The sequence below is a fragment of the Lampris incognitus genome, chromosome 14 (genome assembly GCF_029633865.1).
Source record: "Lampris incognitus isolate fLamInc1 chromosome 14, fLamInc1.hap2, whole genome shotgun sequence".
NCBI classification, from domain to species: domain Eukaryota; kingdom Metazoa; phylum Chordata; class Actinopteri; order Lampriformes; family Lampridae; genus Lampris; species Lampris incognitus.
Genome location: NC_079224.1, coordinates 38,737,689 through 38,756,701, shown reverse-complemented (window position 1 = coordinate 38,756,701; position 19,013 = coordinate 38,737,689). Strand labels below are relative to the sequence as shown.

The 19,013-nt window shown below is 47.5% G+C and overlaps 2 protein-coding genes across 2 annotated transcripts in view; both read left to right on the top strand.

The window, feature by feature from the left end:
* The first annotated feature begins 491 nt into the window (after window positions 1-491).
* On the top strand, window positions 492-8,594 carry LOC130124041 (E3 ubiquitin-protein ligase RNF126-like). Its single transcript, XM_056293405.1, has 9 exons — window positions 492-581; window positions 1,526-1,584; window positions 1,688-1,748; window positions 1,855-2,093; window positions 4,860-4,928; window positions 5,085-5,154; window positions 6,573-6,666; window positions 7,182-7,297; window positions 7,396-8,594. The coding sequence occupies exons 1-9, from the start codon at window positions 507-509 to the stop codon at window positions 7,546-7,548; spliced, it is 936 nt and encodes a 311-aa protein (XP_056149380.1). The 5' UTR covers window positions 492-506; the 3' UTR covers window positions 7,549-8,594.
* A 4,808-nt stretch (window positions 8,595-13,402) lies between these two features.
* LOC130124106 (potassium/sodium hyperpolarization-activated cyclic nucleotide-gated channel 2-like) overlaps window positions 13,403-19,013 on the top strand; it is a 37,397-nt gene continuing 31,786 nt past the window's right edge. The window contains exons 1-2 of the mRNA XM_056293508.1: window positions 13,403-14,649; window positions 16,757-17,180. Of these exons, the coding sequence (XP_056149483.1) occupies window positions 13,403-14,649; window positions 16,757-17,180 (1,671 nt within the window). The remainder of the gene's footprint in view (window positions 14,650-16,756; window positions 17,181-19,013) is intronic.

Sequence of the window (19,013 nt, the reverse complement as noted above, 5' to 3'; positions counted from 1 at the left end):
ACGGTGTACTGCACCACAAGGCCACCTCACTAACCGCTCGGCTAAAGGGTCAGACCCGTTAGCTAGGGGCTAACGTGTCTTATTAGTAGTTTACACTTGTGATGCTCATTATGGAAAAATACTGTCGATACAACTTTACTTTTTAAGCTCTGATGCCACCAAGCAGCACCCACACTCAGAATTTCTCCAAAAATGTTTTAGTCATATTTTCCCTCCTCAATGCTAAATAAATTCTTAAGATTCAATACCCCCCCCCAACCTACATTTCTTTAGTTCCTTCTTTAGCTTTTCTCTGTTTTATACTTCTGGCAGTGACAGATAAACGCCACATTCACCATTCACATAGGCCTGATGGGTGTTTCCGAAGCGTTTTCCCCTTTTCCTTCTTCTTCTTGTGTTTTAACGACAGTTACGTTTCCGCTTCCGCCGTAAGTATGCAGTTTTTGTCCCTTGCCGCTCGCCGTCTGTGTAATTTTACTCGCTTCGTTTGCCTCGCCAAATTAGAAATGGCTGAAGCTCCCCCTCGGCCTTGCCGGTTTTTTTGTCACCGATGTTCAGCAGAAATTAGTCCGCGTTTACCGGTAAGGACCCCGCCGGTCACTTTTCATTTTTGGACTCACACCTTCGGGACGGAATAGCGATATGACAGTATTTACGAATCCGAGCTGTGTGTATATGTGGTGGTGCAGATCCAGTCGCGTAGACGCATCGTTGCCATTCGTTTGTTAGCCGGACTTCTGGTAATAACGTATTTTATCACTCAGTCGTTTGTTTGACGGGTTACAAAACATTATTGGGTGACCAAAGTCAACTTTTAGATATATTTGATACGGACTGGGTATCTCCCCCTCTGGTGTTTGTATTTCGACTCGTGTGCTGTTGCGGCTAGCTCTTACTGTTCAGCTGGTGAACCTAAGTTAGCATAGTCAGTCCTTTTTTTTTAAATTCTTGAATAGTTTCATCGGGTGAGAATTGGGTTTTGTTTGGATTAAACAGCAGCGTTCCTCAGATTTTGTTGTTGTTGGTGGGCTTCCCAGCTTCGCATTTCAAAGACGTGAAATCTCACACAATACAACTTCTGGCAGGTTTCACACATGTTCATGTGTAACGTTCCTTCATCAACCTGCCTGCCTCATCAGTCTGTTGTAAAGCCATTCATGGGAAGCTTCTTGAATTTCACAGTAAATGGTACCTTTCAAACAGTAAGCCAGCCACCTACATAGCAGAGCATTGTCAAGAGGTGAAAATACACAAAATATTTACATTACGGGACATTTTTTACTAATGTTGCATTGACGATTTTGTGGCAGCGCATCGGCCGACACGTTGTACTGTCAGAGACATCCGCTAACGACAGGTTACTTAAACCTTTAAAGGATTAAATAAGCTCAGTACAGTTTGCTTTTCAAATGAATTTACAGCACAAATTTGTTGTATCCACTAGGATCTTTTGACAGGTTATCCCGATTACACAGCAAACTGGGACATGGCTTATGCATCAGTCGTTTTTATTTTTGTACTGTAGGACTACACCTGTCCACGCTGTGAATCTGGCTTCATCGAGGAACTTCCTGAGGAGAGAAGGTAAAGTGTTAAATGCTCCAAACTGCCCCAAACTTGACTGATTTAGTCTTGAACTGAAACTACAGAAGTTTAGAAAAACATCTTTACTTTGTCCCCTACACAGCACCGAAAATGGGTCCACGTCCACACCCTCCACCAGTGATCAGAACCAACCAAGCTTTGAAGTCAGTGTGAGATTTTAAGCCACCTGGCCCGAAAGAATCAACATAATGTGTTTTGTAATTCGACACCGGGAATAACATAACATTATTTCCTTTTTTTTTTTGCCAGAACATGGACCATCAGCACTTGTTCACATTTCCTCCAGGGTACGGCCAGTTTGCTTTGGGGATCTTCGGTGAGAACTTTGACCTCCAAACGGGGCTCCCTATGGAAGACAACCGAGACACAGAGAACAGGAGAGAACGTGAGATGGCATCACGGCAAAGATATAGTGCCCGGCAACCACGGGGTCGACATGTCCCTCGGCGACAGGGCACCCGCCATGAAGGAGTGCCCACATTAGAAGGGTGAGACATTTTCAGCTTTAGTGTGTGTGTGTGTGTGGGGGGGGCGCACTTTTCAACTGTTTGGAGGCCTAAACCAAATGGACAATGTTCATTTAAAATACCCATTATTTTGCTGCCCTCACATTTCCCATTCCCTCTAATTTCCAAGATAAGTTTCAGCAGAGGCTTGTACCTAAAGTATAACCCACCATGTCCACGGTCCTGTCTAAATTTGAACATCAGTACTACCATTGTTATTAAATATATTAATTGGTTATTTCACATTATTGAGACAGTGTGACTTGGTTTGAGAATCTCACTGGTCGAGAATTTTTAATTAACTTGCAGTTAGTTACAAAAATTAGAGGTGAATTCAACTACTTTTGCTGGACTAAATAACGCTTCACATGTCATGGCGGAAAACATTGTTTACACACCTTTGTCACAAGAGGACCTTTTTTAATTTCAGTAAAATATAATTAGCTGCTGATATTACCCGGCTGTTAGTATTTACAAATTTTTACCATTTGTGAAAGATTTTGTATGGATCACTGAATTGCTAGGGTATGGGGACTTTTTAAATTGGAAAACAGGGTGGTTATCTTAGTATTTTCATTTGTCCATATTAACCTTTATTTTATAAGGATAAAAACACTGAGATTCTCCATGGTATTTACAGGTGTGCCCTGGCCAAGACAGCAAACAAATTTAGGCAATTAAAACAAAAACAAAATGATACATTAAGACAGGACACTGGCACATTCACAAAGAACTGCATTAAAATGCTACTAAATGGCCGCTTGGCTGGCACAGCAGATAAGTATGCTAGTGTCGAACCACTCAGGTTTTGAACCCTGTTGTTTCCTCCAGCTCAGCCAGGTGTCGAAGGGAACACAGCAGTGCTTCTTGGGTGGGGTGCCGGAGCTGGTAAGAGTATTGCATCCCACCATTTTAATTGACTCCTACAGGTGGTGGGGCAGCTGTATAGCTGTGGGTTGCTCAGAGGAAATGGTGTGAGCCTTGGCACGTGTTATGTTCCTCCAAGAGAAACCTTGAGTTGGCAGGCAAAAATAAGCCATTTGCTGGCTCCACTTGTGTTGTAGAACATATGTGGAAGTCTGCCCTCCCCAATTGCTATAGGGGTTGTGCAATGATTAGACCATAGGAGAACAGGAACTTGGATACACCAAATTGGGATGAAAAGGGGAGTATCCTCGACATATATACACACACACACACACACACACACACACACACACACACACACACACACACATAAATAAAATGAATGAAATGGATAAAATGTAAATTGGAAAGGACTGAAACGGGACCCAACGATTAAGAGAAACACGATTGAAGTAAAGATCAGGGATCAAAACAAAGGCAGCTTTTGTTGGCATATGCCTCAAAGCCCTTCATAAGTACTTTCAGTTCCCCCATGGTGATCAAGAACAAGCAGTATTTGTCAGTTGCGGTTTGTAAACACAACATTCAAAGTTGGCCCCTCCTCCCCGGCTCAATGACACCAGAAGCGTGCGCCCCCTGACCGTAGTTGCCACAACACATCCCAGTGTACAGGCCAACTCCGTGTCACTCTTCATTCCCATCCTCTCCTTCAGTGCTTGTCAGTGGGTGAAAGCCAACCCCAGATTCGCTCTTGTTTTGGAACGACCTTTGTCCTTTGGCATTTCGCCTTGCTGTATTTACGTCTCTTCGGTGCTGTGTCCATTTGTGTATTGTTGTAGCTTCCTCTTGAATGCGTGTTTATGATCTCGATCTGGCACCTGGTCTTTTTACATCACGTTTTTACAGAGTCCCGCTGCCCAAAGGTTAATGACCAGAAACGTCCCGTACACAGCAAAATAAGAAAATACAGGCAGAGGACAGGGTTTCTGCAGATACAGACTTATGACTCCAGATACTAGTGGGTCATAAGTGATGATTGACAGGGATTATTTTTGTGTGAGTCTATACATTAAGTTTCAGAGTGCCAAGTTGCAGAAGCCTAGTGAAAATAGGCTGTTTTGTCTAATTCATTTTGAACATAAGGAACAGACAGCAAAAAGAGATCCTATGAGTATACCACATAATTTTCAACTTTTTTCAAGTACATAGATAAAAGCAAAGGGACCCAAGAATAGAACTGTAAATAAGGGTATGTCAATGAAGCTGTCAATGCTTGGTCAAAGAGGGCCAGCCAACCTTGGCAGGCAAGATACAATGAGCGAGAGCTTTACATCCAGTAACAAACCTCACTAGACCAGGTTAGGCAGAGTCTAACTGTAGCACTTTGAGATTTGCTTTTAATGAAAGGTGCATTAGATTTTTTTTTTTTTTATCATCATCTGCATTTAGAACCAGCTAAAGCGGAGAGTTGAGATTGTACCTTGTCCAAAGCATTCTGCAAATGTATGCGGAATGAGGAGTACTGCAGTGGTACTTTTTTTTTTATCTGTACTGCTCTCCAACTTAATTTGTGTTTTCACCTCATAACATAGAACAACAAATAGACAGACTAAAGTAGTGTGTAAGTCAGTGTGTCACTCCAGAATCACAACCACATTTTGTGGATGTGACCAAAATGTCTCTTTTCGGTAATGCACTATTGAAGCGTGTGCATGAGCCATGTGTTTTTATCTTTTATTTTATTTATTTCAAATTAAAGCTGGTGTAACACGTCATTGTCAGCTGTGTATTGGGTTCTTTTGATAAATAACATTTGTTGTTTTGTATTTAAAAAAAACTTGAAATGGCTACAAAAAGTGACTGTCATTCTCCCTGCTACAGGATTATCCAACAGCTTGTAAATGGAATAATAGCACCAACAGCCATGCCAAATATCGGGATGGGACCATGGTAGGTACATGATGAGAAGCTTTCTTTATGTGTTCATGCAACTTTTTATTCTCCACTTACATAGACTCGTGAAGATAACTGACATATCTCCTCAATAGTAACATATGTTCCCATGTAAAGCAATTTCTGCTGACCTCCTCTTCCTCTTTTTTGTAGGGGTATTTTGCATTCTAACCCAATGGACTATGCCTGGGGTGCCAATGGACTTGATGCTATAATTACTCAGGTATCCAAAAAGAGGTGCTCTATACTCTCCAGTGGAGATGAAAATGCAAACATGCATGAATGGGCAGCAATTTAATTTTAGAAGCATAGCTCATGGAGCAGTGCACATTATTTATGAAACTGTTGTGTTTTTCCTTTTTAAAAGGCCGACAAAACACCCCAGTTTAGATAGACCGCAGTCCCATCTGAGCTTTAAAAAAATGCCAGAATCTGGGAAAAATGTTGGGATGGGCTACAGGTATCAGACTACGCCCGCAGTTTGTTTACCTTTGGGAATAGCTCAGTCTACTATGGACAATGCTCCAGTCAACAGCAAGCATGGAGGGAAGTGAGAGCGCTAACTCTATAAACAAACTATAAAACTTATATATGTAACTATATATAAAACTAGAAAATTGAACAAAAACTGTAAAAAAAAATAAAACGAACAAAACTATCAAATTAGATCTACTGAAAATTTAAAAAATAAGGGCGTCCGGGTAGCTTAGCGGTCTATTCCGTTGCTTACCAACACGAGGAGCCCTGGTTCGAATCCCCGTGTTACCTCCGGCTTGGTTGGGCGTGCCTACAGACACAATTGGCTGTGTCTGGGGGTGGGAAGCCGGATGTGGGTATGTGTCGTGGTTGCTGCACTAGCACCTCCTCTGGTCGGTCAGGGCGCCTGTTCGGGGGGAGGGGGAACTGGGGGAATAGCGTGAGCCTCCCATGTGTTATGTCCCCCTGGTGAAACACCTCACTGTCGGGTGAAAAGAAGCGGCTGGTAACTCCACATGTATCGGAGGAGGCATGTGGTAGTCTGCAGCCCTCCCAGGATCAGCAGAGGGGGTGGAGCAACAACCGGGATGGCTCGGAAGAGTGGGGTAATTGGCCGGGTGCAACTAGGGAGGAAGAAATAATAACAATGTAACTTTGCTCTCTCTTTCTCTCTCTCTCTCTCTATTTCATTAAATACGTCTTGCCGAAATACTTTTTTTACAGTACGTCTCTCACTCAAATACTCTTCTCCTCGATGGAAGAATGAGTTTTTTTTTGGGGGGGGGTATTTATAGTGGAAGGGCGTTGCTGAGGGGTTGTGACTCGTATCGCATAACAAAGCTAAGCCTATGACTATCCATGGGTGTAATAACGCATAACAAAGCTAAGCCTATGGCAATCCATGGTTGTAATAACGCAGTTATAACCACAGAAAGCAGCACTTAGGTGAAATTCACCTCTTTGCGCGTAGATTGTGCTAAAATGTCAAGATAAGCCCTAGGTTTGACATCTCTGACTTAGATGTGTCCAAGTACATCAGTAATAAGTGAAAAAGTTATTTTAGTGTTGTGTAAGCCTTTTAAGCACACAAAAAATCACATTGTCAAGAACAGTGCAGTGTTATTAAGTCACTGATAGCTTTTTCTGTTTTCCTCTTCATTCTAGTTATTGAACCAGTTTGAAAACACTGGGCCTCCTCCTGCAGACAGAGAAAGGATTAAGAGTTTACCCACCATTGCCATTACAGAAGAACATGTGGGTAAGTTCTCTCTCTCTATCTATCTAATCTAATCTAATCTATAGCGATAGATACTTCTCCCGGATTGCCACTTTGTCGTGGTGGAGAAGCTTGCATGTACTAATGAGCCCAAGAGCTATGCCGTCCAGAGCTTGGCTCCTGGAAGGGTCACCCAAGGGGGAGGTTCCAGATGAAACACGATCCAACACAGACCTCAGTGGCGGAACTGGCGGAAGATGTCTTCAGGTCACAATGCCAGTGAAGGTGGATAGAGACTGCAACAGAGGGTGGTCCCCAATCGTCTTGGTTCTCCATGCCATTGGACTCTGACCACCCCCTGCCAAAGACTGTGGTGGCTGCAGGCACATCAGCCACGCCACATAAAAAGCTGTCACACGCAGCCGTCCCCCCGGGACAGTCATACTCGACCCCAAGTGACCGCCGATGATGATGAGAGATAGATATATATCTAAAGATGTAGCTATATGGCTAGATAGATTTCTTTTTGTGTAACATTTGCTCTGTGCTCTTTGTAGGTGCAGGTTTAGAATGTCCAGTGTGTAAAGAAGACTACAGTGTCGGAGAGAACGTTAGACAGCTTCCATGCAATCATTTGTTTCACAATGATTGTATAATACCGTGGCTGGAACAGGTATTCCATCTTGTCTCTACCATTGCCATCTGTTGGGAACATATTTTGGAGATTTATTAATTGTGAACTGAATTTGGGTTTTTACCTGTCCTCTACAGCACGACACGTGTCCTGTGTGCAGAAAGAGTCTCAGTGGGCAGAATACGGCCACAGATCCACCGGGGCTGTCAGGAATGAACTTCTCTCCCTCCTCCTCCTCCTCGTCTTCCCCCAGCTCACCTAGCAATGAGAACTCTACCAGCAACTCCTAGACCCTTTTTGCCACCATCACCTTTTATCAGAAAACCTCACACTCAACGGCCAGATCTGACCCAACACTCCGAGTCACAGACAGTTGCCTGTTTTATCTCTAGGGGAAGATTTCAGTCAGGAGGTGAACTATCAAATCAAACGAGAACTATTTTTTACTTTAATCTTTTCTCCTCTTTGGGACTGTTGAAGCAGTGGATACTGGGTACCGCTATTGTTGCTGCTGCTGTTGAGGATTATGTGAGGAGGTGGGATGGGACGGTTTTTAAGGAGGATCCAAAAAAAAAAAAGGCTGTGAATTATAACGATGATGGTGATGATACTGGGATCTTTATCAGAGCCGGAGCAGAGTTTGAGCTAGAGTGGAATGCTTTTTAATGGGGACATGTCTTTTTACCACATGGCAGGGACACATATTTTATATTCAAAAAAACTCGCCCGAGGTGGCACAGACATCGTGCTGAATATGAGATTTTTGTGTAAATATATAATGCATTTTTTTAAACTGCAAATGATCTGCCACTGTACAGGGAAGGGATCCAACAAAAACCTTGTGAAGCGAAAACTGAGTGTATGCATCTTATTCTTATTTATTTGCACTTTTTTTAATTTTTGCACAACATTCTTGTGGATAAAGGGTGTTAATTTGGGCAAACTACTGAGCGAAAAAAAGATTTTAAATCTTTGCTTTGAATCAGTCATTTATGCCTTTATTATTGTTTTTCATATTAGAGTTTCCGTTTGTTTAAATATGATCCACAGGTTTTGGTAAACCCTGAATTAAGTGAAGATTTCCGCAGCTCTTCGGTCGATTCATTTCAACTCTGCTTCATCCTTCACACTTCCATAGAATACTGGGACCATTTTCTGGTCATACATTTAGCAACGTCTTAAAGACCTCCAACGGTCGTCCCACTGAAATGGTAAATGAGTTGAATAAAAACTGGCTTATTCCATGCTTTGGGATCCGACCAAATGTGTTATGAAAGAAAATTTGTTTTAAAACATTTAAGTTGCTTTTTTCGTACAATCACAATAAAATGCTTGAGCAAGAAGTCAAGAGGTTTCTGGTAATGCAGAGTTGAAGTACCCAAGAACTTTGTTGTAAATAGTTGTAAATGTGATTTGCGATGCCTGCTAAACACTCCCCAAGATTTAATCATCCGTTAGTTTGAACAGCTCACGTAGGAAAGCCATACATAGCTCTGATCATCATGCTTGCTCTGCAGATGGTTGCCTCGTGGTACATTGTCTCTGGATGCGGGACTTTCAGTAATGTCGACTACTTTTAAAGGAGTAGACTGACTTTCCCTAATCCTATCATACGGTGGCCCTCATGAGGTCGGCCCAGAGGGACATCACAAGATTTGACTAGATCTTGGCTTCCTGAACAGTCCCGGGTGTGTCCTTACTATGTGAGCTATTGTGCTTTAAATTCTGAGTGTAAATTGTGAATCTTGGGCCTCTGATTCACACTACACTGATCATGTAGTCAAGTGATTGTTCAGCAGGTTACTTTGTTTCTGAGTCTACTGTTCCAGTAATTTCTTTTGAACTGGTTTTGTACTCGGTCCCGGGTTTGACTTTATCCCTAAACAACATTTATTGTGTGAGTTTCGCCACACAGTGTAACCCCTCCTGACCTTCTCTATACTTCTCTAATCCACACTCTCTAAGCTAACATCGCATCTGTGGTGCTCTTTCATGGCATGAAACCATACTGCTACTCGCTAATCATCGCCTCTCCTCTTAACCTAGCTTCCGCTACTCTTTCCCTTGTCTTCATACTGTGGTTGATCAACGTTGTACCTCTGTAGTTACTACAACTCTGCACATCACCCTTATTCTTGAAACTCGGTACCAGTGTAGTACTTCTCCGCTCCTCAGGCATCCTCTCAGGTTCCAAGATGTTAAACAATCTAGTTAAAAACTCAACTGCCATCTCTCCTAAACACCTCCATGCCTTCACAGATATGTCATCTGGAACCAACTGCCTTTCCACTCTTCATCCTCTTCATAGCTGCCCTCACTTCCTCCTTGCTAATCCATCGCACCAGCTGATTCACTAGCCCCATATCATCCAACCTTCTCTCTCTCTCTCTCTCTCTCTCTCTCTCTCTCTCTCTCTCTCTCTCTCTCTCTCTCTCTCTCTCTCGTTTTCTTCATTCATAAGCCCCTCAGAGTACTCCTTCCACCTTCTCAACACACTCTCCTCGCTTGCCAGCACATTTAAGAATATACGTATATGAACCTGGCTCTCCCTCCCAGACTTCGCCAGATCATTGCCTCAGCTTTTGTGGTAGTGGTGACCCCATCCCACAGTATGGTGTATACTGCTCTAAATTCAAGTGATTCTCTCTCGCCCCAGTGTACTAACTGGGGCGAGTCACTGGCCCGCTTGCCTGCCTGGCCGTCTCGCTTTTTCGCTGGCTCGCTTGCCCGCCTCGTCTGCCGACTTGCCTGCCAGCCCACCTAACTTATTCGCTGGCTTGCTCACCTGCCTGCCTGCCTCGCCAGCTCTCCGGTACATCCTTGGGCTTATCTTCATCTGGCCCCGCGCCCTACCTCGTCTGGCCAGTCCCGCTTTGCCTCCGCCGTTCACTCTCCACCGCCTGTCTGGCCTTCCTCAATAAATCCCCCTTCTTTCTTATTATTTAACATATTTTTGTGTCTTGCATTTGGGTCCACGAGTCTCACTGTAACACAATGTAACAACACACCTCTGAACAAAACCTCTGAAATTGTTGCTTAGATTCATGTCAACCCATGACAAGACCATACCGGATCAGTCGGCTCCATACGGGATTGGCTGAGGCCTGGGTTAACAATGGCCGAGATTGGTGCTGTGCCCTCACAGGGTACCGATGAAATCGGTACAATCTGTTGTGGTGACCTCTGAGAAACGGGGACCAAGCTGAAAGAAGAAGATTCATGTCAACCCATCTCTCACAGGGATAAAGAGTACAGTGTCCTGCTTGCCATATTGATTTATCTGCACTAAGGGTGCAGCAAATTCATGTTTTCTTCCTCCCTTCTCCCCCTACTAGATTAAACTCATTCTTAACCATTTAAAGCGCCCCTATCATTTACTATCAATACCGCCAAAGACAAAATACAGAAGCCGCCTGTGGTGTCATGGAAATCTTCAACTGGTTGTTCTACTAACGATGGCCAAGGGTCACTTTAATGGGGGGCGTTGGCAAAGATTCCAAGGGCACTGGTTGACAGGGACACTCAGAAGTGGGGTGGGTTGGGTGACCCGGGGCACTAAGTGATAACTTCATGAACCCCAAAATCCTTGGCGTTGCCTTTGATGGCGGCAGTGGGAAATTAAAAGATGTGAAAACAAAGACCTTGCTAGAAGATGATGTTGCATGTGAGCATATAGGTATTTTCAGTGAGGCCCCATCGCAACTTTACGTAAAAGAAATGGCATTAAGAGCTTGTGGTAAAAGTTGATGTAAACTATCGTTTGCAGTTTCCACATTTTTATTTTTTTTTTACATTTCCCCCTTTTCTCCCCAATTGTATCAGCCCAATTACCCCCACTCTTCCGAGCCATGGGAGGGCTGCAGACTACCACATGCCTCTTCCGATACATGTGGAGTCGCCAGCCGCTTCTTTTCACCTGACAGTGAGGAGTTTCGCCAGGGGGACGTAGCGCGTGGGAGGATCACGCTATTCCCCCCCCTGAACAGGCGCCCCGACCGAGCGACCGACCAGAGGAGGCGCTAGTGCTGCAACCAGGACACATACCTACATCCGGCTTCCCACCTGCAGACACGGCCAGTTGTGTCTGTAGGGACGCCCGACCAAGCCGGAGGTAACACGGGGATTCGAACCGGCGATCCTCGTGTTGGTAGGCAACAGAATAGACCGCTACGTTACCCGGACGCCCTCCGCATTTTGTTTTAATCTCAACCCTGGTGTATGACACGCGGACCCTGGGCCAGAGGGATATGGGCCATTCATGATCTCCTGCTCATCCGGCGCGAGGTAATTTAGAAATGCCCCCTCCCCCCCATTCCAATATGAATCCCAATCTCGTTCTAATGCAATTCTTCATTTGTCCTGGAGCCCTGCCTTTTATAGAGTCTGAATGAGAGAGCATCATACCAGCGCATCACGCCAGGAAAACGAAGAAGCTTTCTGCTGCCGCAGGTAAAGTGTAAAGTAAAAAAGTAAAGCAGAGGGGGGGGGAGGGACGAGTGGATGGATGTGACACTCATCAGTTCCCAGCACCAAAGTCAAAAGGTAGAGATCTGCCGAGGGAGGACCCTGCTTGTCTCGGACATGTCGTTTGATTTTACCCCCGGCGGGGAGGCATCGTGTTCGGTCCGTGCTGGCGAGCTTTGCAGCGTGTTCGGTCCGTGCTGGCGAGCTTTGCATGTTGACACGTTGTTAGTCTGTTGACCTGCCGGTCGTATCGACTGTATGCACACCATGTAGACGTGTTTAGTCACACGGGTTCCTTTTGGTAAAGGACAAACGTGATCTCAGCGGATTGGTGCCGTGATAGTATGTGTGAACCAAATTTAGACTCAACCCAAACGGGATCGAGGAAAATAGGGTCGCTGCTTTAACTGGTCTCTGATGGCAGAGCATCTGCGGTTGTATGGCTCTTCCACGTTGGCCTTGAAAAATCCTTATGTTGAGATTGGTTTTACAGAAATGGATAGAACCAAGTGGTTTCAAAAGAGATGCCACTGACAAAACGATCTTGCCCTCAAGAATTAGACCATATTAGTGTCCAGTATCTTAAATATCCCTCATTAATTTGTAATGTGGTTGTGCCATATACATTTAAGAAGAAGAAAACACCAGCCAGGGTGCAGCATCTATATGTTGAGCAGTCCGTCAGAGAGGCGGATCTTTTAAGCCGAGTTTCACCACATTTGAAGTTTGGCCTGACAGACAGGCAAAAAACCCAGGACTGACCAGGCGTAAGGTCCATACATATATTAGCAGTGTTGACATAGGTTGTGCAATATAGTTAAAAGTAGGCCATCATACACCTCTGGGTATGGGTTTAATTTGATCACATGTTGACAGGAGGGCTTGTTTTGTGTTATTTTAGTACTCTGGGGCAATTTTTCACAGATATATCTCGCAAATTGACAATGACACTGTATCAATCCCAAACGTTGATGACTGACCAGCTCTGTCACACTCACACAGGAGAAGTGCTGGGTTTTCCCATTTCGAGAGCCATTTGCTGTACTTCGCGTTCAGGGCCGCTAGATGGCGGTAGCCATCAGCTCAGAGTGAGGCGTCAGGAAGGTCGTCATTGAAAACACTGTGGGTAAGATATGACATCATTTTCTCTTTCCTTGACCCAACACTTGGTGGAAAGTGAGGCATTGTTGGTGTATTTCCTGGCGTGAGAAATTATTTATTTCCATCTGATTATTTGAGTCGACAGGGTCGCGCCGAGGCACTTCGACCGTTTAGCCTTGAATGGGAGGTCTGCGCCTCAGGATTGTGGATGATGAACCAGAAACAGGAGTTTGATGCTGTTGGTCCTGTTCAGAAGAGTGCTGTGAAAGCGTCAGTGACACCATGACTCAAGCGAAAGTGTAAGCGCAGTAGTTTGCAAAGAAGTCACGTCCACCTCTCTCTGTCTTTCTCTCTCTCTCTCTCTCTCTCTCTCTCTCTCTCTCTCTCTCTCTCTCTCTCTCTCTCTCTCTCTCTCTCTCTCTCTCTCTCTCTCTCTCTCTCTCTCTCTCTCTCTCTCTGTCTTTCTCTCCCTCCCTCTCTCTCTCTGTGTCTTTCTTTATCCCTCTCCCTGTCCCCTCTCTCCCTCTGATTGGTTTTCTCCAAAGATAATTGGAGGCAAAATTTGATATACTCAATGTCATGGACAAGAATGAGGCTTCACCGGCGTCCGCTGCCACCATGAAAAAGAAGGCGGTGAGCAGCGGCGGACGCGGCCACATCGGCGCATCCAAGGCTGCCACCGCGTCCAAACGCCTGGGACGCAACGGCGGCAAGAACTGCCCGGAAACACTTCCGCCCGGCAAGCAGAGCGCGCCGAGCCTTAAACCGGCCGCGGCATCGGACGGCAACGCCGTGATGGACGAGACGGAAGACGGGGAGGAAGAGTCCAAGTTTCAGTACCCGCGTTTGCGCCGAGCCGGGGGAAGCGGCAGTGGCGGAGGAGGTGGAGGAGGAGGAGGAGGAGGAGGGGGCAGTATAAGAATGAAGAACTTTACGCCAGGAGGGGGAGCCGCGTCCGCATCTACGGCGTCCAGGAGAAACTCCAGCAGCACCGACGCTCCCGCCGCCCCAGCACGGCCCGCTACGGCTATTTCCTACAGAACCGCCGAGACGCAGACGAGCCGTCCGGGAGATGCTGCCGGCCGCGGCGACACCAGCAGAGCATCTGGGGCGGTGGCGTCTGCATCCGAGGTCTTCGTAGAGATTTCAAACGTGACAGCGGCGGGTGATGGTTGCAACGGCACCGCTCCCATTTCCAGCATGAAATGCAACAAAAACGGGGAATGCAGGAGGGACTCGGGCACCGGGAGCCTGCGCTCATTCATCTCCAAGCAGGAGAAGCAGACAGCAGCGGCAGCGGGAGGAGGAGGAGGAGGAGGTGGTGGTGGAGGAGGAGGAGGGTCGGGGAGGGCCGAGGACGGAGGGAACGCCAAGCGGGGAGCCTGTAACTCGACCTCCGCCAGCATGGACGGTTCAGTCACGCCAGGCGGATCCCTGGCCGGGGGGCAGGGAGGAGAGAGCGCCAACCCCGCCGTTACCCCCGTGTCCACCGGTGTCAACGAGAAGAAGGACTCCAAGGTGTCCTTCTCCAACGCGCCAAGCCGGAAAGCCTCCTCCTCGCTCCACGGGCCGACTCCGACCCAGCAACAGAGGAACTCTGTTACTTTCCAGAAGGCGGAGGACGGACCCCAGATTGTGGCCGCCGAAGATGCGGAGACTCGGGGCAGCCAGGCCAGCTTCATGCAGCGGCAGTTTAGCAGCATGCTGCAGCCGGGAGTTAACAAATTCTCCTTACGCATGTATGGGAGTCAAAAGGCGGTGGAGAGGGAGCAGGAGCGGGTCAAATCAGCCGGGAACTGGATTATTCATCCCTACAGCGATTTCAGGTAAGCGCTGCAGGTTGCCATCAGTTGCTTGTTTAAAAAGTCACGAGGGGGCCCTCTCCGATATGTAGCTACAACTTATTGTGGGGCTCAAAGTGCCCATCGTTGTGGGAGCCCACGCACGGCCAGTGTAATACAGGCTCCGTCTCATTCTTGAATCGATAGTCAATGCATCGGAGTAGGTCCACCATTTGAGGAGCTACCTGTTGTCATTTGACTGCATAGCATGTCTGTGCACGCGTGTAAACAAAGCCTTCCCCATTGTTCCGTATGTCTGGGATATACCCCCCCCCCCCAAAAAAAAGCAAGCCTGGCCTGCTCATTTAAGAACTGTCGCTTGAGTTCTCGACTTCCCGCCCAGTCGACTGAAATCGTACACGGCCAAGTGTTGACGGAACGACGTTGTGCGAAACTGGGCTGGGCCGTTTCAAATGCGGCTATTCAGAAGCCCCGTACCAGCGGACGGCGTGGTACAGGCTCTGCGACAAGCCACGCTGCCGACAGGATGTGCGTGTGCATGGACGTGATGCGCTCAATGACGGAATGTCACCTTGAGCCAAGTGCGCGAAAAAACCTCAAGCGTGCTCGCTTGAGACACATCCGCCCGCGCGACTCCCCGGATCACGCGTATTTTAACGACGGCCGCTCCGGGCGTGCCAGGAAACTGCCCCGCCGGACCTCGTGCAGGGGGGCAGTCTCGACACAACGCTTGACACGAATTTACTATTCTTGCAAAGGCGGCTTCAGACGGCTCGGGTTTTGTTCCCACGGACGGCGCCTTTTTGTGATCAGAGCGCAGCGGTGCACGGCTTACGACCCCCCCCCCCACTCCTCCCCTCCATCCCTCCCCCCACTCCACCCACCATACAGCCCCCCCTCCCCGCCCGCCCCCACCGTTGAATTTTGCATTAGTTTGTCAGGGAATTGATGGGCCACTCATACGGTTATTTCAGGACCCCAGCTAGCGGACAGCTCCCGTCTCATCGCGGACTATAAAGTCGGCGTAGGCTACTTCCCTCACCGCCCTCCGACCCCCCCCCCCATGCTATACCGCAGTTTATGTTCAGGCCCCAACATGCAACAATAACCACACGTCAGTAAAGCAGATACGGCTTAACTTCGTGTGTTAAACAGTGAGGAGCGTCATTCCTCGACTGGAGACTTTGCACGAGGACTGGATGCTGCTCAAGACTGACTGATAGTTTCCCCACAATTCCCAACCCCCAGATGTAGTAACGCGTCGTGAAGCGACCTTAAGTAGTGCGCTGAGACCGAAGGTTCACTGAAGCGGGACTCGGAGCTGGTTGCGTAAGTGGCGGTGTAATGACTCAGCGCTGCACCTGTCCTGCAGACATTCCTCTGACAGCGTGTCGCCCCCCTTCACGCCGCTACTTTTGTTTGTCTGCCCCGTTCTGACGTCACCGGCCATCCGCTCCCACAGCCCAGGTGGCCCGGCCGTCGTCTTGAGCTCGATGCAAGTGAGCCCCGAGTTCGGTCCTTGCGCTAAATCAGAGGGTGGGTGCACAACTCCCTTCAGGTATTTGCTCCTCAGAGGGTCCAGCAGAGCACTGGAGCCCCAACAGGGCCACCAATGCAAAACGGATTCTCCTTCGCTTTACCGTACCCCAATGATTTGTTCCGTTTCACGCAAAAGCACACAACAGTCTAAAGCAAATGACAACTATCTGAATATCTCACTGCTTTAACAATGATATGCCCCCCGCCGAGCGTGGCTGTGCTCAAATGTGGAGATCCTACCTAAAAATAACATCTTCGCCTGTTTAAACTGAATCTTGGGGGGAGGGGGCTGAATTCAGCAGAGCTGTTTTCAATAATATTTTCATCTTCAAGCAGGAGGCTGCACTGTAGGTCCTACAGTTTGTTTACGTTGCCCTGCCTTCAATTAGGAAGTCTCTGGTGCCTATCGCTTTTCCACACTGACTCCTCGGTTTTCCCATTTGACTCTATTTTTGTCTTCTTCCCTCCCTCTTTTCCCTTCCTGTGCACCACACACACACACACACACACACACACACACACACACACACACACACACACACACACACACACACACACACACACACACACACACACACACATGCCTATTTAGGTTCTACTGGGATTTCACGATGCTGCTGTTTATGGTGGGCAACCTGATCATCATCCCGGTGGGCATCACCTTCTTCAAGGATGAGACCACCACGCCCTGGATCATCTTCAACGTAGTCTCCGACACCTTCTTCCTCATGGACCTGGTGCTCAACTTTCGCACGGGAATCATCATTGAGGACAACTCAGATATCATTCTGGACCCTAAGACGATCAAGAAGAAGTACCTAAAGACTTGGTTCATTGTGGACTTTGTCTCCTCCATCCCCGTGGATTATATCTTCCTCATTGTGGAGAAAGGGATCGACTCAGAGGTGTACAAGACGGCCCGAGCGCTGAGGATTGTCCGCTTCACCAAGATCCTGAGTCTGCTGAGGCTGCTGAGGCTCTCCAGACTCATACGGTACATTCACCAGTGGGAAGAGGTAAGACACAGCTCAGCAACACGTTATCTGTTCTACGTTAAACTATTGACGTTATTTCTAGCAGCCCACACAGGCAACTCTGGGTGCTTCATTCACTCCAGACATGATGACGCAGGTATCTAAGGAATGTTAAAGCCACAAGGTGCCCAATCACAAGATGCTTATGTTGGCAAGTTTCCAAAACAAGATGGTGGCTCCCTGTAAGCATAGAGCTCCACTCCTGGTTGCCTGCTGTCCTGGGCCTGCAGGCTGGGTGTAGTATGCATTTCCCCCTGTCTACCAGTGAGTGTCGGCCGGCAGTGTAAGCTTAAGGAAACGTAGCATCCTAATTGCTGCTGTTGTCATCACTCTCATCTCCTTGTCTGACCTGGCACTCCCCCGGGTGGTGTCCAGGCGGTTTAATAAGCAGCCAATTACCATAGAAAGCTCAGTTAATCAATTGAAGCACCGTAGGAGGAGCCAGCGGGGTGCAGGAGGATGATAATATGCAACACTGATTGGCTCTTGACTGTGATTATATACCTAGATAATTATTTGTTTAAAGCCACGATGATGATGATAGGTGAGCGGGTGTTCCCTCGAGGCCTGTCTTTGGGTAGTGAGATGTGTGCTGTTGCCAGGTATATACCCAGTTCCTTGCAGACTGATCCGTGTATTCCCAAGCAGCCTGGTACAGCTATTCCTTGCCCACACCGCTTCATTTTTTCCCTATGATCTTTTTTTCTGAGGGATGCGCCAGGTTGGTACCTTGGTCTAATCTCTCCCCGCTTTCTTCCTCACATGAAGGCGAGCACCCCCCAGAGAGATATCGGGAGTCTCCAGTGGTGTGATGAGATCACTTGAGTTTTCGCCAGTGCCGATATTGGCAGGCTGTTGTTGGCATTTTGTGGTGGTGAGCTGCGCAGTGGGGCCTGGTTGCTCATTTGACCTTTGGGTAATTGGATTTCTGGAGACATGATGTGACACACACGCAGAGCGGTGCATGATGGGAAAGGGACACTTGGCATGCATGGAAGATGAGTGCCGAGAGGTGGTCTGGCTGCAAAGAGACACTGACGCAGGACGGACAGAAATTTCCTTGCCTGGTTTCGAAGCGCTCTGTGGTCCGTCCCCTTCTTCTTCTTCTTCTTCCCTATGAGCAGTCTTCAGCGTATTCACGGACGAGAGGCTGAAAACTCCGCAGCAGTGCATCTGAGCACAGTTATTTGTGTGGTTCTGTCCACGACGCTGAACAAGTTGAGTCCACTTGACCTAGCTGTACTGCAGGGATTTATGGGACTGCACCTTTAGGGCCTCAGGTTATAACTCTCTCATGAAAAAAAAAGCCTTTGACAAAGCCTAGTATTTGCCAGAAAAATAGGAGCCAGCTGCGAAAATCCCTCAAAGGTTAAAGTGGCATTTATGAAGTTCAGCTCACGTGATTCGTCGGACCAATCGCGTCCCTCATCCGGCCATCTCCCGTATCACTGAATGTCGCCCTGCCCTCAGCTGGCACGAGCAGGAAATGGTCTATCTCTCAGCTTGAAGACACCCCTGTTTCACACTTCAGTACGGGCGAGGTCGTTTAGGCGGCTCAGCTATTCGTTTTTTTTTGTCTTTGGAGAATTCCTTATATGGTTTCCACGGATCCAGACGTCCCAGGGACCACTTCCCTGTTCTCGGCAACCTTCGACCTTTGGAGCAGAAACAACGAGCGGCTCTCCGAGGCGTGCAGCACAATAGACGGCAGGCCGAAGTGACCGTCCCGTGACAGAGGATGATTGATGCGTGAGACGGCGCAGCCCAACGGTTGTTAAGGATCAGGACGGCACCCCCGTCCATCACTCTCGTGTG